The sequence below is a fragment of the Crocuta crocuta genome, unplaced genomic scaffold (genome assembly GCF_008692635.1).
Source record: "Crocuta crocuta isolate KB4526 unplaced genomic scaffold, BGI_CrCroc_1.0 scaffold1177, whole genome shotgun sequence".
In the NCBI taxonomy this organism is placed as follows: domain Eukaryota; kingdom Metazoa; phylum Chordata; class Mammalia; order Carnivora; family Hyaenidae; genus Crocuta; species Crocuta crocuta.
This window is the reverse complement of record NW_027527921.1, coordinates 226,378-253,093: the sequence shown is the minus strand read 5'-3', so window position 1 is coordinate 253,093 and position 26,716 is coordinate 226,378. Positions and strand designations below refer to the sequence as shown.

Below are 26,716 nucleotides of genomic sequence, written 5' to 3'. Positions count from 1 at the left end.
AGGCCCATCTAAATCCTAGAACTGTGTCTGTGCAGAGGAGGTCATCAGCAAATGACTGCTATATAAAGTATTATAATCATTAGTAGCCCCCAGGGTCAGATAAGGGAGGTAGCAGCCAGTTCCACTGGGCTGCTTCATGGGCTAACCTCTGATCTCATGCTGGACTGCTGTAGAGGGTCATCTACACCAACATTTAGGTTGCCCCTGCAAACAGCTCAATTCTGACCCTGATCCTACAACAGAAACTGCCCTCACCCATCTCTAAACATGTGTCTACATGCATTTCCCCTCAGAATCACTAAGGACAGTCTATTAGTGTCCCCTTTGACAGAAAAGTAAACTGAGGCTCATCCAGGTGAAATAACTCACCCAAGGGTGTACGGGCAGCAGAGCTGTGTCTGTGCTTCACCCTTAACCCCTCTCACCTCTGATCCACACATCAGGGCAGGACCTGTGCACCTCCTCTTCCTGGTATCACACCCATTGGCTTCTGGGTGGTTCTGTGGGCAGAGGCCCAGCCTGACCCAGCCTGGGGGTTTGAGGGCATGCACCCAGAGGAGCCCCACAATTTCGGCCACCTTCCTCTAGTTCTTACTGGCCACCTCCAGCCAGCGCTGTGCCAGGTCTAGGTTCACCTCAGGATGCCCATCACCAACATCTGTCCTGTCCCTGAGAGTTTGGGCAACTTCTTCACAGGTGGACATGTCATGTCATGGGATATGTAGTCCAACAGTCTCCATCTCACAGCAGAGGGGATATTCCCAGAGAGGTTATGAGATAATGTTGCAATGCTACATCATCCAGGCTGCAGAACTGAACCCCCGTCCCTACCTTCAGGCCATAAACCTGGACTGGGATGACCACCCAATACACCCCACCAGTGGTCAATTCTAGTGCTCCTAACAGTTGGTGGGTGATCCTTGCAATGTGACCATGAGGGTGTAAAGTGATCAGGAAGGTTATCTCCTAGGTTAGCTAGGAGAACCTGCATCTTACCAGGGATGCTCTAGAATATACCAAGCTTCAAGTTACAATGATGGAAAAGGCAGACAGTGGCATCAATATCTTGGCTCTCTGGCTCAAGTCTTTTAAGCACAGGAGCAAGGGACTCCTGGCTCTGAGGCCCACAGATGGGCTCCCCCGGAAATTGAAAACAGAATTTGGCAGACTGGTTCACGGGCATTTGGCTGAGAGCTNCGTTGGTTGCCTATTAATTTTCTGGGTTGTTTCCTTGGCTGTGCAGAAGCTTTTAATCTTGATGAGGTCCCAACAGTTTATTTTTGCTCTTGATTCCCTTGCTTTTGGGGATGTGTCAAGTAAGAAGTTGCTGCGGTGGAGGTCAAGGAGGCTGTTTCCTGCTTTCTCCTCTAGGGTGTTGATAGTTTCTCCACAAGCTTCTTAAAGGCGGCAATGGGGGGGGTCCTGGCCTTAACTGAGCTGGCTGGCTCCCTCCCACCTCTCTGATCTGAGGGACAGATCCTGGGCCCTTCCTTCTCTCCTCCTTTTCAAGGCAACCTTCTGTGGCCAGGATTGCCAGGGACCCTTTAAAAAAAACCCTTCACCCTGTGGGAGCAAGCAGCAAAGATGACTAATGTTCCTCTCATCGCTGCACTAACCTCATTGGTGTAAACCTTTACGGTTTGCATAGTCTCATAGCCTTTCACACTTTCTAGCGGTTTGTCGCGACAATTGAGGGAAGCAGGTGCCACTAGCCCTACTTTGCAAAACAGGCTCAGAGAGGTCAGTTGGTTGCCCAAGGTTGCAGAGCTTAGAAAGTGTCAAGCCGAGTTCAAGTTCAAACTGGGGGAGGGGAGCGGAGCCCGGGCCTTCCGGCACTATTAGGCGCAGTCTTTAGTTCTTTGAGAAGCAGGTCCGCTAGCTCGGCGCCGTGCCTTCCGCGCAGCCAGATCCTGGGGACGCCTGTGCGGGCAGCACCAGCGCGTGCGGGACTGCGGCGCGCGCTGAGCCGCGGCCCCACCCCTGCCCGTTGCCATTGGGCCGCACATGTATCTGTCAGCCACTCTTGTCCAATGGGAAGAGAGCCGGCGCTCGTGGCNCGGCCAGGCCTTTGTGCTAGGGATCCGCCTGGGCGGGCGGGTGGGGGGGCGCCGGGGAGCAGCTAAAGGGATGCCTGGTCGGGTTAGGGGTGACCAGGGCAGGGATGCCTGCGAGGTGAGCAAGGGGCGACCACAGGCCAGGCAGGTGCTGGGAAGGGGGGCTACTGGGCCGAGGAGCCGGCAGGAGGGGGTGGTTACGGGCCCTGGAGGTGGGCAAGGGCTGCCGGGGATGCGGCGTCGGGGGCCCCAGAACAGTCGCTGGTGCGGAGCCCGGGCCAGGCGACCTGCAGGAAAGGCGCTGAGGCGGGGTCTCCCTCCCAGGGGAGCGGGGAGGAGGCGACCCTGGCCTGCAGGAGCGCCGACGCGTGGCCTTGGCTGAAACGGAGGAGAGGGCCCCGGAGGCCTGGGCCCAGGGCCGAGTGGCTCGCAATTTTCCGTCACTGGTCTTGCAGAGAGCAGGTTCTTTGGAAGCATTTAGAGCAAGAGATGAGTATCGACCTGCTGCGATTGTGATATGTTCCTGGCTCAGTATTTTTTTCCCTTAAAAGGTGGTGGGGGTGTTGGGGTGTTTGGGGGGAGGGATGTGAGGGCCTCGGGGCTGGGGCTCTATCCTGCTGGAGATCCACGGGGGCTCTGTCTGCATGGTGGTGCTGAGCCTGTCTGGGTGATGATGGCAGGAATCCGCCTAGGCCAAGAATTGAGGTGCTCTGTTACAAGAGAGAAGAGGATGGGAAGGCAATGCCGAGACCAGCGTTCCCTGGAGTCCCTGTCTCAGGATGGAGGGACCTGCCTGGTAGGCGAGGTCTGCCTGTTTTTGTGAGGCAGCCCAGCCCCTGATGGGCTCCCTTGTGCCCAAGTGATTTCCCTGCTCTGGAGACTGAGTCCGGCTGTTAGGCTCTGTCTAGAGGAGGCTCCTTGGCCAAATTCGATTAAACAAATATTTACTGAGCATTTGCTCCCCCAGAGCCTGGTGCTGAGGTGGGAGTGGACTAGGCCTGCCCTCCCAAGACTGACTCACCACCCCACTGGGGAGAAATGTCTCTCAGATAACCCGAAGCTGAGTGTGGGTGCCAGGACCTCTGGAGGGACCTCAGAAATGACCTGGGCTGGAGTCAGATGGGCGTGTGAGCAGAGTGACATTTGAACTGGAGCTTAAAGGACATGAACACAGATGGGGTGGGCATTGTGGGCAGAGGGGAGAAAGTGGAACAAACCATAGAAGGGCACTCAGGCAGTTGTGTCTGGCAGGAGCACAGGATGTTCTTGGGAAGACATAGGTGGTGTGGCAGGAAAGGTGGGGGGTGGGTTGCACAGGAGCTAAAGGAGCAATAGAACACCCCATTGCTTGTTAGCTGTGGCTATTCTAGGTAGGCTGCAGTTTCCTCATCTGTAAAATGGAGCAGCTCTGTGACCTAGGAGCTGGGGTGTGCCTGGGGAAGGGCCTAAAAGACTCTGGGGTCTCCTTGCAGCCTAGGACTGCTCTTCCAGGCACTTTGTCTTATGGGCAAGGCCAGGATACTGGGTAACCAACAGCCTGGTCCCATTCCTAGCCAGGATGGAGAATGATATTTAGTTGGCGACTCTGCCCCTTTGGGGCATAGACGTATGTGAACAGTAACAGGGAGGCTTGGGAGTCTCCATTTAGGGGCTGATCGCATGGGAAGGCCTGGCCGTGCTGAGATGAAGTTGTGTGCCTTCAGTGACAAGACACACCTTGTGCTCTAGGGACAAGACACTGGCACTTGGTTTAAAACTCTTGGGTGTCCCTCTAACAGACATTGATTTTCTGAGACAGGAGGTGAATAAGACATAGTCCCTCCCCTTTGGAAGGCCAGTGACACTTTCTGCCCTAGATCTGCTCACTTGCTCATTCCTAGGGACGTTTTCACTCTCCCTCTGAAGGGGCTGTTACTCATGTATGTGGCATACCCCCCCAAACCCCTAACACATACTTTCAGCATTTGGCTTTTGGCTGAGCCCCATGTTGCTGCAGGGAGAGCAGGGCCGGCCTGCCCTCATGGGGGTGCAGATTGTGCCAAGAGGGTTAGAGCCACTTCACTCTTGTGCTTGTTGCCAGGCTACATTCTGGGTCCGGCAGGGTCTGTGGGACTCTAGATTTGGGGTGTGGAATGGATTCCTCCCTCTGTCTCCAACCTCTCAGCTCTTCTGTTTCCTGGAGTCTTAGGAATTCCTTGGTCCAGATCTCAGAAGCTTCTAGGGTGATTCCAGGAACTTCTGGGTAACCAGGTAGACTTGGCAAGGCTGCCCAGAGCCCCTGTAAGAGGCCAATGGGATGGAAGACTGAATGGTGGGAAGGCTGGCCTGAGTCTTCGAGGTGTGGCCTCAGCAGCATGTTTTTCTGCGTGTTTTTCTCATGTGTACGTATGTGTGATGGCAGCATGTGCCGTGCCTTCCTTCCCTGGATGTGAGGATGAGGCAGCCCTGTCCTGTCTCTTGCTAGCCCTCAGAAGACCTAAAATGCCATGAGGGTATAGGGCGTTCTTGCTGCTGCTGACCGTGGCTGGGCTTGAGGAACTCTGGAAGAAGTAGATTAGCACACTGTTCTCCCACAACCCCAGGAAGGAAACCTGGGGTAACTGAGCCTCTAGACATACGCTTGCAGGCGCTGTGGTTGGCAGGAAACAGGGCAAAAGAAAATGGATAGGGGCATCAGGGCAAATCCTGAGGATCAGCCCCAGAGCGGTAGCCTGACACACCTTAGGCAGACCAGGGATTGATGTGGAAAGGCCCAGATTCCCCAAAGCAGGTTCAGGGGGCCCTCCAGTTGAGGCCTCCAAAGGCCTGTGTCAGGCCCTAGCCCTGTCGCCCCCAACGCAGCCGTATGCTGACTGAGCTTCTTTGTCTTCATGCATGAACAGAGCCAAGAGTTCCCTGCCCTATCCCTGCAACTGTCTCTGCACAGGACCTCCCTGTGCGTCTGGTCCCTTACATGCGTCCACACTGACAGGGAAGATGCTTCACAGTAGTGAACTGATGGGGCCTAACCACAGGGACCATCTGATGGAGCACATGGGAGATGTCAGCCCTCTGTACAGAGCCCAAGGAAATGGATATGGTTCATGCATTCATTCATTCCTTTGGCTAATATTTACCAGAACCTGCCGAGTACTAGGCACCGTACCAGGCACAGGGATATGGTGAGGAGCAGGACAGATGCAGTGTCTGCTCTCATGGTGCTCACAGCAGGCCCAGAGAGGCTGACACAACACTTGGGTAACTGAATGCCAGGTAAGGTAGGTGCTGTGAAGAGAACTAAAGAAAATGGGAGGGGGAGGGTCAGGGAGTCCCTCTGTGTGGAGGGGCCATTGGCACAGTGCCATGGAGAGTGATGGGTGAGTCACGACTGAAAGGGAAGAGCACCAGGAGAGAGGATGGCAGGTGCAAAGCCACTGAGGCTGACCCACTTCTGCTGTTGGAGGGCCCACCAGAAATCCAGGCAGGAAGAGGAGAGAAGCTGTTACAGCAGGGGAAGGAGACTGCAGACCCAGTGCAGTGAGAACAATAGGGGTCATGAGAAATGGTTGGATGGGGATTTATTTTATTTTATTTTATTTTTTTAATTTTTTTTTTTTTTTTATTTCTAGGAGAGAGAGAGAGACAGAGTGAGCAGGGGAGGGTCAGAGAGAGAGGGAGTCACAGACTGAAACAGGCTCCAGGCTCTGAGCTGGCAGTCAGCACAGAGCCCGATGCGGGGCTCGAACCCATGAACCGCGAGATCATGACCTAAGCGAAAGTCGGACGCTTAACCGACTAAGCCACCCAGGCGCCCCTATTTTAAAGAGGTACCTAATGATGGACAGGAAGCATGGACATCTGGGTGGCATTAGCAGAGAAGGAAGATATGGATTCCTTCATGAGAGGTGGAAAATTGGAAATTGGGTTAGACCCTGGTGGACATGGACATATGTGGCCGTCAGAGGGGCGAGTGAGGTTGGGGGTAGAAACCTGGAGTCCTTGGCACCAGGTGTATGGGAAGCCAGGGACTGGCCAAGATCACTTGAGGATCAAGGGTAGGTGGGACCAGAGGGGTTGGGTCAGGCCTCAGGGCCCTCACCTATCAGAGCATGAGCTGAGAAGGAGCTTCCAGAAAAAAGATTAAGAAAGATTGACCAGCAAGTGAGGTGGGAGCACAATCATGATGGCTATGTGGCATGGTGTGGGGGAAGGCTGTGAAAGAGGGTGTTCTCAGGAGAGCAGGTCCCCTGAGGCAAACCCCGAGGTACACATGGGGTGCATGGGGACTAAGCAACAGGGGTAAGACCAGCTATATGATTTGCGGGGCCCTACTTAAAAGTTATTAAACATTTCAAGACAGTAGACCATTACACGAGGCATGGGGCCCTGTATGACTGCCCAAGTGCTCGCCCATGAAGCCGTTTTGGCCCTGGGAAGGCAGTGCCACAGGCTCACCACCATGTCCCCCCTTTACTTCCCTCCCTTGGACAGTGGGCAGTTTGGCACTTGGGGCCACTGGGATCAGTCGGAGCCAGCCTGCAAGCCTCACCCTGGACTCCTGTGAGTGCTACTTCTTCCCCCTCTGTCCTTTGACCTCGGGCAGGAGGTACAGTTTGAAGGCTGAGGGCTAGGCAATCCTGTTGGCAGGACCCAGGTGAGCGCGGCAGATGGCTTCACACAACAATGGCTTCCTTGAGTTCATCTCTTTTCCAAAGGAACCTGCTATATCACAGAGTTTTGAGTTATTTGCTTCTAAATTAAGGTTTAACTCTCTTTTAGAGACATCCCTGGAGAACCCATCAAAAAGTGCTAAGAAATGAGACTGTTAAAAACCGTGGTACAGGAAGAGGCCTTACAGTGTCAAGCCCAGCGTTCCTTCCAGCAGCCCTTAGCCAGAAACACACCCATCCGCAAGGGCTTGTCCAAGCCAACTGTGCCTCTTCTGGCTGGCAGACAGTGGTCAGAGCAAATCTTTCAGAAAGAGACCCTGACCCAACTGAATAGCCCTCCCCAACTCTGGGCTGGAGAGCTTTGCAGACAGGGTTCCAGGACCTGAGCCCTGACCCCCTTAGCAAGGCCCTGTGAGCCAGAGAGGTCAAGGTTGTGGTGTTGGAGCAGAGGACAGTAAGCTCAGTTGTGCACATTTCCCCCAGAGCCCAGATGCAGTTGTTCACAGGGACAGCAATGGAACCTGTTGTGGACGACAGTGAGTGAATGCCTTCGAAAAGCAGAGGTTCACTTTATCCTTCCACTACCAGCTCCTCCAAGAAGGGGCTGAATTTTACCTCAGTGTAGTCCTCAGAGTTGAGGAGACTGAGATAGTAGGGCCTCAGGAAATGGTTGTTGAAGGAGGAAATGAATACTGGCAAGTGGACAGGGCTAACATGACTTTTTGAACCACATTCATGCAGAGGGCTGGGCTTCCTGGGGACTACAGCCCTCACACTGGAGAACAACTGCTCCAGCTCAACCCTCTGCTCCCAAGAGGTTGTGCCTTTGGGTCGCAAGAGGTGTGTCTTTGGGCTTTAGGTCTGGCTGACAAACACAAATCACCTACAGGTGGACACCACTGAGTGCATGCCAGTGAGGCCCTGGTTCGTTCACAAGCCAAGGCATATGGCTGTCTCACTTCTCACGCTGCCATTATAGGCACAGGTCCCTGCCACTGGAAATCAGATGCCTCAGGCTGACACCTGGCCCCTCAGTGACGTGGTGTGACCTGCTAAGGCCTTGGTCCGATGTTGAGGTTTCACATGGTCATGACAAATAGGGTCATGTCCATGGGAAACCGTTGTAAGAGACCAATACAAGATCCTGGTGGTAGGGAAGGAACACAGTGTCTGCAGTGACCATGTGATGGCTGAATGATCTTTCTTTGGCCTCTGCTCAGCAGAGCAGCTTGATGCAGGAGGAAAAGCACTGGACAAGAAATTAGGAGACCTGGGTTCTAGTCCCGGCTCTGCCTGTAATGCTGATGCTGGTGAAGCCTCTTCACTCTCTGGGTCTCAGTGTCCTCACTTTTACATTGGCCTTGCAAGAGTTTAGAGAGTTTTCATTTCTTGTACCAACTTTGGAGTGACTGCCCAAAGCACAGAGTGTTAAGAAGAATTCTGAGGCTGTGTTATGTATGGCTCAGAGGGAAAGTGGTCATGGTTAAGGAGTGATGTCCACAGTGGGTATTGGAGGGAGGATTTAGACTCAGATGTGTTTGCCAGGGACTGGCTGACTCCACCCACTACACCCTCACTCTTGCCTAGAAACTTCAGCTCATTTTTTTTTTTTTAATGTTTTTTATTTCTGAGAGAGAGAGAGACAGCATGAACAGGGGAGAGTCAGAGAAAGAGGGAGACACAGAATCTGAAACAGGCTCCAGGCTCTGAGCTGGCTGTCAGCACAGAGCCCGATGTGGGGCTTGAACCCACGAGCAGTGAGATCATGACCTGAGCTGAAGTTGGAAGACGCTTAACTGACTGAGCCACCCAGGTGCCCCAGCTTCAGCTCATTCTTCATCTCTCCTTATGTGCCCCTTCTTCCGGACACTGACTCTGATCCCCAGATTAGGTGAGGACTCACCTCCTCTTCAGTACTTCCTCACTGGCATCCTGAGTCTAACAGGCAACCCAGGACCCTATGAATGTCTCTTCCCATGGCAGCCTCTTTCTGTACCCTGAATGAATGAATGAATGAGCAATTGAGTGAGCTTCATACTGAGCTCCAAGAAGGCTGCCTGGAATTAGGAGACCAGGTGACCACAGAAATGGTGTTGTAGTGGTGGGGACAGTGCAGGAGAAGGAGATGAATGATAGAGAGGGCTATGAGAAGGTCCTGTGGCACCCAGTGGTCCTGTCTGACCTCAGCCATAGGGCAGCTTACCAGGGTGAACATGGGAAATTGCTCCACACTGCCCAAAGGGGCTTCCAAAGACCCTGCTTGACCATGGGTTGGAGTACTTGACACCTGCAGCCTTCACCCTGACTCCATCAGGTCCTGGTGACCAGAGCTGGCGCTGCACTTCCATACCCCCTGGCCACATGGCAGCAAGCACCCCTTCCCACCCCATCTGCTGTGACCCAAGCTGCCCCGGCTGTGTGCAACTTCAGGCCTGTACCATGTGTCCCCTCTTGCTTCCTGTGGCCCCATGGAGTAACCACCAGGACCAGCCAGCCAGTCCCCATCAGCACATGTGGGGTACAGTGGCCCTGTCCCCAAGCTGGGCTTTCCTCCAGCTTGGTCACATCCCCTCACCCAGTCCATTACCTCTGATATGCTGTGCAAACATATTTCTCAATAAAATGCTGGGAAGAAAAATAATTAGAGTGTTGCCTCCATTATCCAATTTTTGATTAATCAAACTCTCTTTGTCCTCGGCCAAAATCTATTCATTTCCCTTAAACACTGGGCCAGTGCCAGGCATTGATTTCCTCTATGATAACACCATGCACGTATGCACGCACATCCCCAGCCCTGCCCCACCTCATGGCAGGGAGGAGGGCGCAGAAGCACTGACAGGGCTGTCTGAGGCCCTAAACTTATCTGCCTCCTTCAGGAAGCCACATCACACCCACCATCCCTGCCCCAGCTCCTCCAGCTCCTCAACTGGGCTTGGCTCCTATGTGGCCTGGGTCTCTGGGTGTGTTGGTTTTGTCTTGCTGGCTGTTCTGGGGCTCTCCTGGGGTGGGTGAAGGATGGAGGACTGGTGTGGAGGGAGTGTGGGGCATATGACCACTGTGGCCGCTGAGGACTGGGGCAGAGGGAGTGCTGCAGCCCCAGGCGGTGTCCTGTCACTGGCACAGGAAGGCTGGAACTGGGAGGCCAAGGGTGAGGACCAGGGTTTGTGAGGGGCCTCAGGGCCCTGCGGGAGGGTTAGAGTTGGGGTGGGGGCAAGCTTCCGGTGGCAGCAACGGAAGCCCAGTCCTGATGGGCTTACCAGATGAAGGGACATCTGGGCTGAGGGCTCAGAGGCAGAGCAGTATCAGGATTGGTCAAGACTAGGTGAGAGGTGGTCACACATCCACCGTGTCTGTTGAGGGGAGGCCAAGGGCCTTTTCAGAAGACTTCCCAGAAGTCCCTGGCTCTCCCCTCCCTGTGATGAGTTGGCCCTGCCCTCATTCAATACAAAGGGCTGGGATGGATTTATCAGCACCTGCTTCCTGCCTGGTACTTCTGGGCCTGTGGGACACATCGTTGGCACACAGACCAACAGCCCCTGCCCTGTGAAGCTATTGTGTAAGTGTGATGGAGCAGGAGGTGGGGAGGGGCAGTAAACCTGTGTGCCATGGTAGAAAACACAGTGTTTCTACCTTACTGACACCTGGCCCCTCAGTGACGTGGTGTGAAGCTGTGTGCCATGGTAGAAAACACAGTGTTGTGGACATTTGGAGAGTCATAAATAGCATGGGCAGGGAGGCTTCTCGAGGTGGGGGCATCTGAGCCATTTGGGGAAAGGATGGATTGGCTCTCTGGACAAAGAGTGTTCCAGGCAGAGGGAACAGCCAGTGCAGAGGCCCGAGTTGAAATTGTGGATGATACTCAAGGGACAGCAGGAGGGCCAGTGCAGCAGGGGTGGAAAGTAGAGGGGGCATGGTAGGGCAGGAAGAGAGGCCGAGTCACAGAGCCCTAGGGCCCTGGGAGGACTCAGACTCTGGCTCAAAACTAAGATGGCGAGGGGCACCTGGCTGGCTCAGTTGGTTAAGCGTCCGGCTTCAGCTCAGTTCATGATCTCGTGGTTCATGGGTTCAAGCCCCGTGTCAGGCTCTGTGCTTATAGCTAGCTCAGAGCCTGGAGCCTGTCTTCAGATTCTGTGTCTCCCTCTCTTTCAGTCCCTTTCCTGCTCACGCTCTCTCTCTCTCTCTCTCTCAAAAATAAATAAAACATAAAAAAATTTTTAAAAATATACCTAAGATGGCCAGCTAGCAAAGGTTTGAGCACAGGAGAGATACTCTGCCTTATAGTCTGACAAGGATCCCCTTGGCTGTTGGGGGAGCACAGAGTGCAGGGGCCAGGAGAGAGAAAGGGTGCCTGGAGATCACTGTGGCAGTCCCAGTGAAGGGCTGGGGACTTGGAGGCTGGTGACTGATTCCAGACAGAGGGCTCCTCCAAGGCCAGTTAGGCCTATCCCTGACCTGAGGCACTGGGTTCTGTTAGAAGGAGTTGGGGCAGGAGACAGAGGGAGGCAGAGCAAAGCATGCAGTAGACATATGCCACAGATGCCCCCAGGTCCCCTTTTATGCCAGCACACTGTCCCCAACCACGTTAGTGTTGCCTGCTCACAGCTGCACCCTTTGCTAGAGAAGTGCCTTGAGCCCTGAGAGGCCCTGTCCTGTCCCTTAAGGTGAAACAGCCTTGATTTCCTTCAGACTCCACAGCTCCCTGGGATCAGGCCATAGCGAGAAGGTGGCTGAAACCACACCTTTGCCTGGTTCCCTGCCTGGCCCTGTCCTGTTTGCCTCTCTCCTGAACCTGCTTCCCTGGGTCAGTCACATGCCCAAGAATCACCATCTCGGGCTCTGCTTCTCAAGAACTCCACCAACAGGGTCAGAAGCTGCTGCAGGCTTAGAGGTTCCTGGGGGGTCACTCGGCATAGATGAGAGGACCAGTACCAGCCACTGAAAGTGACCTGCAGCAGCCTCCAGGGCAGGGGCCTCATACTCAACAGCCTGCGGACCTGTGTGCGTTCAGAAGGCTTGGGAAGCAGGCTGTGGGGAAGGGCAAGAAATAAAAAGGGAACAGATGGGAGGTAGTGCTCACCTTCCAGGTGAGAAAGATTAAAAAAAAGGAGTTGCACAGAGGCGGGGGAGGGGGGCTCAGAGAAGGAGATATGCACCTGCCTGGCCCATAGAGTCCTCAGCAAAGAGGGTCTGGCCTGGGGCCTGGTAGCTAGAGTGGGGGGTAGGATCTTGGGATGCCACACTCAGAGGCAGGAAATTACAGGGCAAGAGACCCAGAGTGGTTAAATCAGAGTCTTTACCCAGCCCACGGGCCTGACTAAAAGTCAACAGTTACCTCCCCTATGGAAACGGGGAGCCAGGCTCCACCCCAGGCAGCAACCCCTTCCACTCAGCTTTTAGTAAAGGCCACATGTCTTCCCTGCACATCTGTGCCTCCCTCCCCCTTGTATGTGGAACCTTTTCATTTTTATTTATTTATTTACTCCTGGCTCAGAAATCTCTGGCCTGATTTCCTCCTGAGTCAGTGTTCCTCAGGCGATGCTATCGCATCTCATCTGGTCAGCCTTAGCGGCTGTGAGCTAGAAGGCTGAGGGCATCTAGAGCCACAGGACAGTACAGGGCCATAGGGAATGGCCTCCCTGGTCATCTTCAGTACCCTGAGGCTGAGGGGCTGTCTAGCTGGGGTAGAGCCATTTGTTGGGGCCCCTCTGCAGCTGGGGACACTGTGCACCCAACCTTGGTCCTTCTCCCATCTGCTCAGACTCTGGCTCTGAAATAAGCAGGGAGCTAGGAAGAGGCAAAGAAAGGGGGGCTGCTTTTAAGAGGAGACTCACTGTGGGTCTGCCAGTGCCAGGCCAGTTGGGCGGGTTGGGGGGATATGGTAAAGCTAATCCAATGGCCTGAGGCCCGGTGGCTATGGAGTGGCTGCAAAGAACCCAACACACAGAGTCCTGTTTCCCCAGCTCAGAAGTGTCTCACATGTGCACATGCTACCATTTTTTCAAAGAAGCTGTTGTGATCAATGAAATGCAGTCATCTACAAACCTTATAGAAATCTTAATGCTCTAACCAAGCTCTAACCCTTTTACCCCCGTCACCAATGCTCACTGAATGAATGGGAGTGCTCTGATACTGCGGTAAGTGTGCTGGCTGAATGCTCCAGAACAACAGGTGGTGGGTGCCCTGCACTTTGGCACCCATCCCTTTGAGTCACTGGTGTTTGGCCTAAACCTGTGTGTGCCAATTGTACTTGTCATTGTGACTACATCCTTGAACACCATATACACTGATGAAATATGAATGTAAAGAGGGATTCTGTGGAAATTCAGTGGATGCTTTAGAAAACCTCAGTACAAACTGTGATTAGGTTTGGTTTGGGCCAGACAACTTTAAGACTGGGGACAGAGAGCCATGACAACCTAGGATTCAGGCCCTGGGTACTTCACCACCTTACATTGCCCAGAGAAAGTCAACTGGACCTCACACATAGTGTACTCTGGTTTGAGAAGGAACAGTGACAGTAACTCCAGTAAGTGAGCCTGTGCTCTGAGAAAAGATGGCCTGCCCTCAAAATTGGCAAAGGAATGTATGATTATCTGTCTTAAGTTAAAATAAAATGTTTAAAGTTGGTATTATCATACTTATGACTCCCTGTGTTAAGTCATATTTCAATATGCCAATCAGCCAGAAGTCCCAACTTTGATGTGGCAACTTATGGTCATTAACAGATCTTAAAAATATACCTATAATAAATACACACACACACACACACACACACACACGCATGTACACATGCATGCACCCCTGGTGCAATCTACAGGGTTGGTTTTTTGTTGTTTTTTAAAACGTTAGAACGGTGAGGGGTAGGTCCTTCTACCTGAAAAACTTGTAAAACATGGGTCAGTAATAGACAGGAGCCAGGGAAGGGGCTGCTTGCCCACACTGTAGAGCTCCCTCCTGGGCAGGCCAGCCTGGAAGCCCCTTCCTCAGGACCACTCCAGGGGAGAGTCCAGGAGCAACTTGCAGGGAAGTGTGGGGTTTCTCAGTGTGAGGGAGACCAGGAGATGCTGGTGCACAGTGTGGGAGGGACGGAGTGCACAGATGTGCTCTCTCCCCTCATGCCTTTTCCTGGCTCCTAACTTATTTTCAGCAGGATGAGAAATGGTCAGGATAGGGTTTAGGGTGAGAGCACAAGCCTGCTGGGGTGGGAAAGGGCAGGGTGAACTCCCAGGGGTGGTAGGAGGGAGATGCTGAAAGGCTCAGGAGGACTCTTGCCTGCAGCCTGGGGAGGGGTGGGTGAAATGCCTTCGGGCATTTGGGGCAGGGTGGGCACCGGCATAGGGGTCGGAGTCCCCTACTGGGGTCTCTGAGACCCAGTGTGGATGGCAGTAGACCCTCCACATAGGCCCCCAGGCAAGGTCATGTGAGGTAACGCACTCAGAAGGGAGTGCTGGGAAGCTTCGGAGCTGTGAACCAGTAATTTTTGGTGTTCGTCCATCTACCCATCCATCTGCTCCGCACATCTTTACAGAGCTGGCAACGGAGAGGAAGAAGGAGGGTAAGGTGGGCCTCAAGCAGGAGGTCAGACCGACCTGAGGGCACGGTGGGTATGCTCCCGGCAGACACCTGCAAGGCAGCCAGTGGCCCAGAGGCCTAAGAAGGGCCAGTCCTAGGCATCCCTGCTGGACTCTCCCAGGGTGAAGTCCAGTCCCAGGCTGAGCCAGTAGCACACGACACTTAGCTCAAGGTCACACAGAGGCAGGCGGCGAGTCTCCACTGAGTCCCTCAGGCTCCATGGGGGCTACCTGGTGCTGCGACAGTCAGGGGGCCCTCACAGGGAGGAAGGCTCTTGCTTGGCCTCAGAGGGGGACGTTTTCAGTGGGGTGGGCTGGGGCAGGGCACTGTGACAGAGGGATGGGGGACTCAGGCAAGGAGGCAGGACCAGGCTTCTGGTTGGGGGGGGTCCCAGGAAGGAAGGTTTGGAGGCTGGCTTCCCCCAGAGGGCATCTCCTAGGAGAGTGGCCTGTCCCTGTCCCCCACCCAGTGATACTGGCACCAAGGCAAGCAGGGCTTTTATCTCCTCAGGAAGATAAGGCTTTTTAGTCCAGAAGTATGTGTTGTTGTGTCCAAAACCATTGGAGCATTTGGAATGGGGCGACCCAGATTCTGCTATACGTGATGCTGCTCAGGCTCGCAAGCTCTAACGTGTGGGGGAGACATGTTGCCTTCAGTCGCACTCCTGGGCCTTGCCTTGCTGGCCTTTCCAGGGAGCCCACATGTCCAGCGTCCCACCTAGGGACTGGCAGCAGACTGCCCACAGTTTCTGGGTGCAAGTTGATGCACTTGCCCACCCCCTCAAAGGCACTTTCGTGGGAGAAATAAGGTCTCAGTGGGGCCAGGGAGTGAAGGTCCTTGCCATGGCAGCCATCACTGAGCCACTCCCTAGGGAATCACGGGAAGGATGTTGCTCAGGTGGGCCTGCTGTGAGCTGGGCCCAGGCCAGGCAGGGTCTTTTCTGCCCGACTGAGCAGTTGTGGCAGTGTCCCCTCAGGTGTCCCCTCCCTGCCTGCCTCCTGCTCTGGCCCCCTCTCCCACTATCTTGCATGAAGTGCAGTCATGTCTTGTCACCTCCCTAGACCTTCCCGCCACATGCCTCTGTTCCCTCTTCTCCACGGTGCTGCCCTTTATCAAAAATGTCCTTGCACACTTATTTTCTCATGGTCCCCTCAGCCAGAATATGAGCTCCTTGATGCACAGACTCAGCTTGTTCCCCCCACCCCCCAACCCGTGTCCCCAAGTCCAGAGCTGAGCCACCACACACAAGGCTTGATTCCCAGAGGGCGCAGTGATGATCATCTGGGGCCTAGTGGTTGATTGAGTGATTGATTGATTGCCCATTTGGATCTGAGTGTAGAAGGCCTCAGGCCTGGTTACAGATGTCCACTGAACCCCGTGCTAGGTCATTTAGTGATGGGAGAAGCAGCAGAGGGGCCCCTGATGAACAAGCAAATGGAAGTGAGCGGAAGAGGGGGCGACTTTCTGAGGTCAGAGTGGTGCTCTTTCCTGAGACGAGAGACATCCTCTGGTCTGAGTGAGGACAAGGGATGCGCTGCTGGTACTCCTGCCCCACTGTCTCTGCCCACGGGTCCCAGCTAGAGGACCTCTGGGCCCAGGTTCTCTATGTACCCGTCTGCACCCCCAGATCATACAAGGTGGCCTGAGGCCACAGCTGTGACCAGCACTCGCCCTCCCCAGGAGGAGGGTAATCCTTTTTCATTTCTCTATCAATCCCTTTCCTTCAAGGAGAAAATTTCAGTTTGGTGCCAGTGTGGCTCTCACACCCTCCAGTGCACTAATCCCAGTTGTTTAACAAACAGCCAGCGCCCTGCTGGCCCTTCCATGGGCAGCGTCCCTGCAGGCAGCAACGACACCAGCTTACAGTTTAGGTAACTTCTGCCTACGGCAACCCCAGCTTTCCATTTAAGTACAAATACGAAGTCATTTTTAAAGTATGTCTAAGTAAAAGACACAAGTCAATTTAAAGAGGAACTTGGAGTAAGTCACAGCAGGTAAGCAGGTTGTGCTGTGGGGATGGGAGGCGGTAGGCCCCCATGGAGGCTGAGCCCTGCAGGCTGCCAGCCAGGCAGCCCTGAGGAAGCCCCCCACCATGCCCCCTGCCGCCTGCTCCACAAACCCTCGTTCCTGCATCTGTATGGTCATGCCCATGTCCCTGGGACGCTATAAGGCTGATTCAACAGGACACATGTGTGAGGACAGGTAGGCACCCAGGGAAGGGCTGACCCACACGTGACAGAGATGCTGCCTGTGTCCCCCACATGGCTATGGCAGCACCTTCCCCTCCTGGTGGCCTCAGCAGCCTGAGGAGGCAAAGTGTGGGCTTGGAAAGTAAAGCCAAGCCTGGCCCTGACACCATAATGCCCAGCTTCCTTGGGACAGACCCTTTCCAGGCCCAGCCCATAGTTTTCCCTGATGGTCCAAGGACACAAGGAAACGGCACCATGAAGACTCTGCTGGGCCCTGGCAACCAGACCATTATGGCAATGCATGCAGACAAGGGCAGTAACACAGCTGTAGGGTGCTGGCAGGTGGGCACAGCAGTGCTAGGGAGGTGAATGTACTATCTTGGGGCCTCACCATGTTCAGACAGGGGAGAGGTGGAGAGTTGAAAGGGGAGGGAAGTCCAAACCAGCACAAGAACGGGGCAAGGAGAGGACATCGGCTGATGCAAGACCACAGAAGAGCCACCAAGAAGACGCCTGCAGGTCCAGGCTGGGCTCTAGAAGACCTAAAGAGGACTGCAGACAAGGAACAGCAGCACATGACACTCAGGCAGGAAGGAGCGTGCACAAATGTCGACCAAAAGTAGAACACTGGATTCCAGTGTGCCAGGCATGAAAGGGCAGTGGGAAACATTTCCTTACTAAGAGGAGGAAAACTGATAATCAGTGACTGGGCAGGCAGTGGCTTTTCCAGACCCTGTGTTTCTAAAATAGACCCATGATGGGCGCTGATGCAGGGACGGCGGTTCCAGAGGGCAGGGAGTGGGGCCCACTCTTTAGAAGAAGATGGAAATGACATGGGTAGGTTTGCCCCCAGAAGGCGACAGGAGCCCCTTCTGACCTCCAAGCCAAGGACAACCCAAGGCTGGCAAGCAGCAGAGGCATGTGGACCCCAACATGTCAGGGTACCCCAACATGCCTCTTCTGGCAGTGCCTGCAAACCCTAAGACATAAGCCTACTGGGACTTGGGGCAGGTCCTTCCCTGTTCTGCCCAGACACCCATATGTGAGGAAGGGCCTGAAGTCACAGACATTCAGGCTGGGCCTCCACCCTCCTCCCGCTCTAGGTCACCACAGAGCAGCTGCCGGGTACCAAGGTGGAGCTGGCAGGTGGGAGAGCCGCTGTCACCAGGGCAGGTGTCTGAGCAAGCTGGGGTGGGGGGCGGGGCCAGGGGACAGTAATGCTGAGTCATATAGCCCTGCCCAGCCAGACTGATAATTGGCCTCCATGGGGGGGCGACAAGTTGGCAGCTCTGGGTGAATGGAAAGGCCCAGGACCTCAAACTGCTTGCTGACCCCCATGCTGGTGCTGAGCATTCTCCAGGGACACTTAGGCCTGGGACATCTGTCATGTCTGTGGGAGGACTGGGGGCCCGCTGGTGGCATGGGTATGTGGGATCACCCTGCCTGCTGGCCCTGAGACCTGGGCTGCCCTCTGCTTCTGGGGTTCTACCCCTGTTCACCCCACACCTGGCCATCTGAGTGGCTTCTGCTTGGGCGTCAAACACGACTATGCCTCTCCATTTATTCAGTCTAGATGTGGGCCTGCCTCTTCAATGGGACCAAATTCCACCCCCCCAACATCCACCCTGGCTCACCCATTTCTGATAAGCCAGGACTCAGCATGGAGTGGGCTTTCCTTGGGTAGGGAGGGAGTCCATAGAGTGAGGGGCTTGGCTTCTTGTTTCTACCTCCCTCCAAGGAAGTGGGGGCCTGGTGATGAGCGAGCCCCACCCACCAAGGCCAGGTCTTCCCAGGGCCATAAGCTGATAAGCCGTCTTCTCTCCTTGGAGACCCTCTGGCTTAGCCTGGCTTGGGCATCAACACCTTGGTGACCTTGGCCTTGGGCTCTCTTCCTCTGTGGGGGAGCATGCACAAATGCACACAAAAAAAGCAAGGTGTTACAGAGCCTTGCTCTGCCCTGCCTCTGCCCCTGCCCTTAACTCAGCCATGAGCGAGGACAGTAGTGGACATGAGTGTTACATGGCTGGAGCTCTGTGCTAGGCCATGTGGGGCATGCCTGAGAAGAGCCATGGCCTGGCGTGGTGGGCATCCAGGGTACAGAGAACCAGAATGTGGAAGGATCCAGATAGGTAGCAGCACTTTACTCCTCTACTGTCCCCACCCCTGACTCAGGGCTGTCACCTGGCATCTGTGACATAAATAGAGATTTGAGAGGGTCATGTCTGGAGGAAGTGGGCAGTGAGATATGAGAATGGGCTGGGCCTGTCAGGTGGTGAGCAGAAACCAGGGTCAGGGGTTTGGGGGCAGGGCAAGGAAAGGCTTAAAGGAAATACGTGGTGTGTGTGCTCGAGTATCTGGCCTTGAGGCTGTGGGCAGTGGAGCAGCTTTTAGCCAAGGAGTCCCTGAGTAGACTCTGGGTTTGAGGACTGCATCCTGGTAGCCTTTAGATACACAGGCAAGTGGGTAGGTGAGTCAGGGAGACCCATGAAGGCCCATGATGGAACTTATCAAGAGCCATAGCCATGCTGGTCCACATGTCTGCAGAGTCTACCATGGCATACCTCCTACTTCCTCCCAGCGTCCCCTTTTAGCCCTACTCCTAGCCTGCTGGCCAGGCCGTGGGGTGCCCTGAACCCAACCCTACTCCATCACTAGACACCATCTGTCATACAGCCTGTGCGCCCCCCTCCCCTAGCCTTTGCCCACACTGCTGCCCTGTCACCTGGATAGCTGCATGTAGGAGCCCACCCAATTCTATTCACACATAGAGCACTCCTCGCTCAAACTCTGGTTGGCTTCGAATTCACTCAGAGAAACAGCTGGAGCCCTTATAGTGACCTCCTACTGCTAGCACCCCACATTCAATGCCAGCTACCATTTTTCCTGTCCCTCAGACTGCCCAGGCATATTCTCACCTTAGGGCCTTTGAACTGGCAGTTACACTCCCCTCCCCTCACCACCTGCTCATGGTCACCTGTCAGGAAACAGGCCCTGCCCACCTTCACAGACCTGCAGCCTTCACCTCAGCACCTGCAACCCTACGCTGCAGCTTGGCACCCTTCTCTGTCACAGTTTATTTGTTGCCTCTGGCATGATTCTGACACCCCTCCACCTGTGCAAACTCGGGCACATGTCTTTGCTTCATTCAGCAGTGCCCCCTACCTCCACCCCAGGGCCGGGCTCAAAGGCCCAGCCCCAGTAAGTGGTAAGTAACCCCTGACTCCTTCCCTCAGCCCCTCTGGCTCACCTCAGCTCAGCGCCACACTGTAGCCCATGCCTCCTCTCCCTATACACTCTGTTGCAGGCACACCACAGCTAGCCACACACAGACCTATGCATGCACTTACATTTTCCCACACACAAACACAGACCTGCACATAAACACATACCTAGACTAGTGCTTACACACATACACAGTCCTGCAAACAGACACGCACACACATCTGCATGTGTGCAACCCCAGACGAATGCGCACACTCAACCACATGCTCACAAATCTGCATGCACCTACACAATGGGCACCTCTGATCAACCCTGCCTCCTCCTCTCACCTGTGACTCTTCTCTCTGTCCTGTCACTCTGACCTTCCTTCACCTCCCCAGTCACACCATGGTTTGCCTCTCCCCTCACCCACAGAGCCTTTGCACATGCCCTTCCTCTGCCTGGCACTTTTCCCCTTACCCTGACTCAGTATTTTCCAGCCAGACCGAGCAGCGCTGTGGTGGGGAGTCGTGGGTGTCAGGCCCTGGGGAACTGTGAGCAGTTACTGAACCAGGGAACAATGTGGTCATCCTGCCCTTGGTCCTTTGTCTCTGGGCTGACACGGGGAGTCCTAGGAAGCCCACTAAAGCCCAAATTAGACTAAGAAAGAGACAGGACTGGCAGGAAACTCACATGAAGGCAAAGAAGCCGACCCTCAGAATGGGACTGTCCTGAGGTCCCATTTGGACCTTGGCCAAGGCTCCCATTCACAGGCCTCCCTCCCTGTGTCCATGCACAACCCTGTCCCCTGCAACCAGTTCCAAGGCACTGAGCACTCATACACCCTGGGATGTGTCTGAGCCCTGCAGAGCTTCAGGGAGAATTCCGAGTAGGCCTTCTGCTTGTTTGGTTCTGGTGATCTGAAGGAAGAGGGTGCCTCTAATAGAGGGACCCTCAGATATGACTCTTGGGGGCTGCCCCATGCAGATGGCAGAAGCTCCCAGATTTGGCCCAATGCACACAGTCACCACCTGGCTGTATTTCTCTCCCCTTTACTCCCATGTTCCCTTGTGGCCGCACTGGTCAAGGACCACATGGCCAGCCCCCAAACTGCTCTCCTGATTCTCAGAAGCCCAGCCCTTAGCCTTGGGGTCATTCCAAAATGCAAGTCTCACCTCCTCAGATAGGGTAGCTTTAGACTAAAGGCTGAGTTCGTGAGATTCACTGCCACATGAATCTTGGTACCAGCTGGGGGGCAGTAGGTCAGGTGTTCCAGTCCACAGGAGAGATGTTGTGGGCCCTAAGTGGCCCTCCACTGGTGAGTGAAGCCAGGACCCGGCAGGAGCCTGCCTATTTCTCTTGCACCAGTTGGCCTTCTCACTATTTTTATTTTTAGAGTAGCTCACAAGACTTATTTTTTTGTTTTGTTTTGTGGGGTTTTTTTGATGTTAAAATAGACATAATGTAAAACTTAACTATTTTAGCCATTTTTAAGTGTACAGTCCAGTGGTATTAAATACATTATGTTGTACAACCATCTATCTCATACAGTGTTTGTCCTTTTGTGACTGGCTTATTTCACTGACCATAAAGTCCTCAAAGTTCATCTATGTTGAAGCATGTGTCCTTCCTTTTTAAGGCTGAATAGTATTCCCTTGTATGTGTGCATCACATTTTACTTATCCATTCATCTGCCAATGGATGCTTGGATTCCTTCTGCCTCTTACCTATTGTGAATAATGTGGTTATGAGCACAGGTGTACAAAAATCTCCTCAAGACCCTGATTTCTATTCTTTGGGGTATACACCCAGAAGTGGAATTGCTGGTATTTCTATTTTTACTTTTTTTTTAAGTTTATTTCTTTATTTTGAGAGAGGGAGCAAGTGGGGGCGGGGAGAGAAAGAGGGAGAGAGAGAACCCCAAACAGGCTCCACACCATCAGTGCAGAGCATGGCATGGGGCTCGAACTCATGAACCATGAAATTATGACCTAAGCCAAAATCAAGAGTCAGACGCTTAACTGACTGAGCCACTCAGGCACCCCTCTATTTTTAATTTTTTGAGGAGGAACTGCTATACTGTTTTCCATAGCAGCTGCACCATTTTATATTTCTACCAACAGTAAACTAGGGATCCAATTTCTGCTTATTCTTTTCTTGTTTTTTCTTCAATATAGTAGTCATCTATATAGGTATTAGGTAATATCTTATGGTGGTTTTGATTTGCATTACTCTAATGGTCAGTGATGCCAAGCTTTTTTTCATGGCTTTTTTGAATGGCTTCTTGGCCATTCATTTATTTTCTTCAGAGAAATGTCCATTCAAGTCCTTTACCCAGTTTCGAATCAGGTTGTTTTGTGGCCAAGTTTTAGTGCTCTGTATATTCTAGATATTAATCCTTTATCAGATATAGGCTTTGCACATAGTTTCTTCCATCCTGTAGGCTGCCTTTTCACCTGTTGATAGTACCTTTTTATGCACAAAATTTTTTATTTTTGGTGGAGTCCTGTTTGTCTATTTTTTAAAAAAGTTTTAATGCATATTATTTTTGAGAGAGAGAGACTGACTAGGGGGCGAGGGACAGAGAGAGAGAGAGAGGGAGACACAAAATACAAAGCAGGCTCCAGACCCCAAACTGTCAGCACAGAACCCGACGTGGGGCTCAAACCCATGAACCGTGAGATCTGACCTGAGCCGAAGTTAGACACTTAACCAACTGAGCCACCCAGGCACCCCTGTTATTTTTTTCTTTTGTTGCCTGTGCCTTTGGTGTTATATCCAAGAGATCATTGTTAAGATCAAGGTCATGCAGCTCTTGACTTGTGCTTTCTTCTAAGAGTTCTGTAGTTTTAGGCCTTATATTTAAGTTTTTGATCTGTTTTAAGTTAATTTTTGTACATGGTGTTTGGTAAGGGCATCACCATTTTTTTAAGAAAACCCTAGCCTGGCAGGAGAGACCAGAGAAAGAAAGGACACAGTAGAGAGGCTCAGGCCACAGGCAGGGACAAGGTGCCCTGCTGGCAGGGTGGCAGTCGTGTGCAAGCTGGCCTGTGAAAAACAGGTGGAGTTCCAGTACAGGAATGAGGTGAGAGGCCACTGATGAGTAGCCCCAGGTGACTGAGCCAGCCCTCCAGAGTACAGCCTGTGCTGGGCCTGGATGGGCCCCCAGGCCGAAGCTGCAAGGTGAAGGATTTGGGTTTCAGAAGGATCTAGTGGCAGGGTGATCATGTGTGGCACTGCAAGGAAGTGGCCAATGTCTTGGTCTGTTTGGGTGCAGCTCTGCATGGAGGCAGGGGACTGGTTGTGTCACCTGTCTGGGCTAGATTATGTCCCAAGAGTGGGGTCACTGCAGGGTGCCCTGAGGCATGGAGACCTGGTGCCTGGTTGCTGCTTGTCTAGGTGACAGTGAACGGTGGAAGGAACCTGCCCTTCTGAATGATCTTTGTCTCTGTCACTGACCAGATGAGAGAGAATTGGTCACTTGGGCCTGAGTGTACCTTAGATTTTCAAGCACAGATTGAGGAAAATGGTAATGACAACATGAGGCATCCCAAGCCTGGTTGGCATTGCCTTCAGGAGGGAGGGCATTGGCACTCCTGCAGGAGTGGTGCCCTGGGCGTTGACTACTAGGGACTTTGGACTCCTTTCTATACCCCAGGGGCTTCCGGGTCATCAGCAGGGACCAGGGAGCAGCCACTGGGTCCCTGCTCCACACACTCACAGTCCAGAGTGGAGAGAGGCAAGTCCCAAGTGGCATGAAAGACAGGGCCTTGTTAAAGCCCTGACTCTTATTTACAAAATCTTCTTACAACAAAAGTTCATTCAAGAATACACAAGATATTTGGTAAAATGCAAAGAAGAAAAAAAATCCCATGTAGTTCCACAACGTGGAACTCTCTGCTGCTCAAATTCTTCCCTGACCCCTGCTCACACGGTGGTACACACCCGGCATGTCCCCCATCCTTGGTCTGGTGGGACTGTGGAAAAGCAGCAGAGTTCCTCAGCCTCTTCAAGTCTGTCTTTCCTTTCCTCTCTCCCATCAATACTTACTGAGTGGCCATAGTGTGTAGGGTACTGTGCTGCTCCTGGACCCCAGGGGACAGGCACCCACAAGTGATGAGGACCCTGGGGTACTGGCTGCCCCTGGCTGGGGACCAGGCTCTGCACTGAACACTTTATCTTTAACAGATACTTGTGACTGGTGAGGGATAGGCTCACCAGTAATGTGGAGTCAAGTGCCCAGACCACACATCTGGGATGAGACTCTGGAAGCACTGGGAGCACATGAAGTTTTGACTGACGGGGAGAGATGGCATGAGAGGTGCTTACAGGGTCCCTGGCTGCAGAGGCAGGTGGGCCCCAGGGAAAGACTGGGCACTCAGGGCCACTTCAGAGCAGAATTGCCAGGGCTAGCAGGCACAGAGGCCAGCTGGGAGGTTGGATGGGTGGAGAAACGAGATGAGGCCCTTGGCGCTCTGGGTCTGTCTGACACCTTGGATGTCTTCCCGTCCAGAACCTACCATGAGTGGAATGGGGGCATTAGAGGGGTGGATGCTGGCCATGGCAGAATGAGGAGGCTGCAGGGGGCAGCCAGGCTGGGACAGAGGTTGGAAGAAGGAGTCAAGAGTTGTGTGGGGCATGCTCCCAGGTGGGGGCAGAGCCTGAGCTTCAGGACTGCCCTGGTGGGGAGGGCCCTGACTCAGCTGCTCATAGGTCATTGGGGGAGGCCCTGGAAGAGCATGCAGGCATCTTAGCTCAGCAGGTGGATGGCTGAGAGCTGGGCCCTGAGGTGCTGAGGCCCTGCCCAGGGTGTGAGCACAACTATTCCTTACTGACCATCAGGGTGGGAGCAGGGATATGAAAGATTTGGCTTGGGACCAGGAAGCCAGTGGGCTGCCCCCTTGCCTTCCCTGGACTCAGCGATTCCCGATGCCTTCAGACATACTCTGGCCTGTCCTGCTTCCCACAGCTGGCTGCTGCCCTGCACCCCAGCCCCCAGCCCCTGCTCCCCTACCTGGGCCCACCCAGCCTGAGCCTCCCTTTCCCTCCCCCACAGGGAGTCAGGCCGCTGTTTACCCCGTGGTGCTCCCAGCCTGGGGCCTCTACCTTGCTCTGTTCCCTGCCTGCCTGCTTGCTGCTAGGCCTCCTGGTGAATGTCCTGCCCTGGGAGAGAGCAAGAGTGACCTAGCTCCTGAGAGCTGGTGAGTGGGGGTCATCCAGTTACTCTGGCATGGGACCCCACCATAAACCAAGGAGAGGCCAAGCCCCATCGATGCTGTGGCCCATGTGGGTACAGTCCCAGCAGCTACAGGAAAGGGTGAAGAGGCGGTGGGGTAGGGGTGGGGGGAGCATCACAGCAGGATTGCCATATTGAATCCTAATGACCACCAGACCCAGAGACTGAGGCTCTGGGAGGGGGAGGTTGGCTGGGTCCAGTAGGCAGGGAGGGGCTGCAGGACCCTGGACTCACTCCCTCACTCTGAAAACCCTAAGGCCAAAATCCTGGTGTGGCTCTGGGCACCCTTTCCTGAAGCACCAGGCTTCAGGCAAACTGGCTTACCAGGAAGGGTGTGGGGCATGGCTCCCAGGCACATTTGTTTTGCTGTGGCTTGGGCACAACTAAGCAGAGTTCCGAGGAAGGGAGGGGGTTTGACTCACTGTTCCCCAGGCTGCTTCCTGACGATGTCCGAGGTCTCCCTTTCCCACCTGGTCTGCAGTGGGAGGAGGCTCACCCTCTTCTCTGTGTTGGCAGGTAAAGGGCGGATGCCCAAGGCAGGGGGGCTGCAGGGAGCACCCGTGGCACCAGTGGCTGGCCTCCCAGCCACACTTAGCAGCATCGCCACAGCAACCAGCAACCAGACGGCAGCAGCCTCGGCAGACTCTACGGTATAGCTTCCCACCGTCGGAGAACAGGGAATGACTACGACATATCAGGCCCCACAGTGGCCTGGGCAGGTGGAGTGTCACTAGAGGGAGGGCTCAGCTACTTCCTCGAAACAGACGATCACCATGCCAGCTGGAGAAGAGGTGCTGGGGCAGGGGCTGCAGCGTGGCACAGCCTTGGCCCCCCACCTACACTGAGTGCTTTGAGGGCGGCGGGGTTCCACCTGCCAGGCATATCTGGCCTGCTTCTCAGTGTCCCCTGCTCGGTGGCGACAGGGAGAAGTGCCCCGTCCCCTGCTCTGCATCTGGGCCCGCCGCTGCCGGACCATGGGATGTCGGCAAAGCTCAGAGGAGAAAGAAGCGGCGCGGCGGTCCCGGAGAATTGACCGCCACCTGCGCTCAGAGAGCCAGCGGCAGCGCCGTGAGATCAAGCTGCTCCTGCTGGGCACCAGCAACTCAGGCAAAAGCACCATTGTGAAGCAGATGAAGATCATCCACAGTGGTGGCTTCAACCTGGAAGCCTGCAAAGAGTACAAGCCCCTCATCATCTACAACGCCATCGACTCACTGACCCGCATCATCCGTGCTCTGGCCGCACTCAAGATTGACTTCCATAACCCAGACCGTGCCTATGACGCGGTCCAGCTCTTCGCGCTGACAGGCCCTGCCGAGAGCAAGGGTGAAATCACACCAGAGCTGCTGGGGGTCATGCGGCGGCTGTGGGCTGACCCCGGGGCGCAGGCCTGCTTTGGCCGCTCCAGTGAGTACCACCTGGAGGACAACGCCGCCTACTACCTGAATGACCTGGAGCGCATTGCCGCACCCGACTATATCCCCACTGTTGAGGACATTCTGCGCTCCCGGGACATGACCACGGGCATAGTGGAGAACAAGTTCACCTTCAAGGAGCTCACTTTCAAGATGGTGGACGTGGGCGGGCAGAGATCAGAGCGCAAAAAATGGATCCACTGTTTCGAGGGCGTCACAGCCATCATCTTCTGTGTGGAGCTTAGTGGCTACGACCTGAAACTCTATGAGGACAACCAGACGGTGAGTGTGCCAGGCTTTTCCTCTGCTTGTTCCTACACCGTTGGCTCCTGGGAAGGGGGTGGGCTTCAGGGTATGGGCAGGGCAGGGCAGGAGAGGCTGCAATCAGAAGGGGATCTAG

At 54.2% G+C, this 26,716-nt stretch overlaps 2 protein-coding genes across 3 annotated transcripts in view; one reads left to right on the top strand and one right to left on the bottom strand.

The window, feature by feature from the left end:
• RSPH14 (radial spoke head 14 homolog) overlaps positions 1-26,716 on the bottom strand; it is a 100,106-nt gene that overhangs the window by 9,215 nt on the left and 64,175 nt on the right. The window lies entirely within an intron of this gene.
• Positions 24,796-26,716, top strand: part of GNAZ (G protein subunit alpha z) — a 31,560-nt gene continuing 29,639 nt past the window's right edge. Inside the window, exons 1-2 of the mRNA XM_077749248.1 lie at positions 24,796-24,866; positions 25,418-26,598. Of these exons, the coding sequence (XP_077605374.1) occupies positions 25,876-26,598 (723 nt within the window). The 5' untranslated portion in view covers positions 24,796-24,866; positions 25,418-25,875. The remainder of the gene's footprint in view (positions 24,867-25,417; positions 26,599-26,716) is intronic.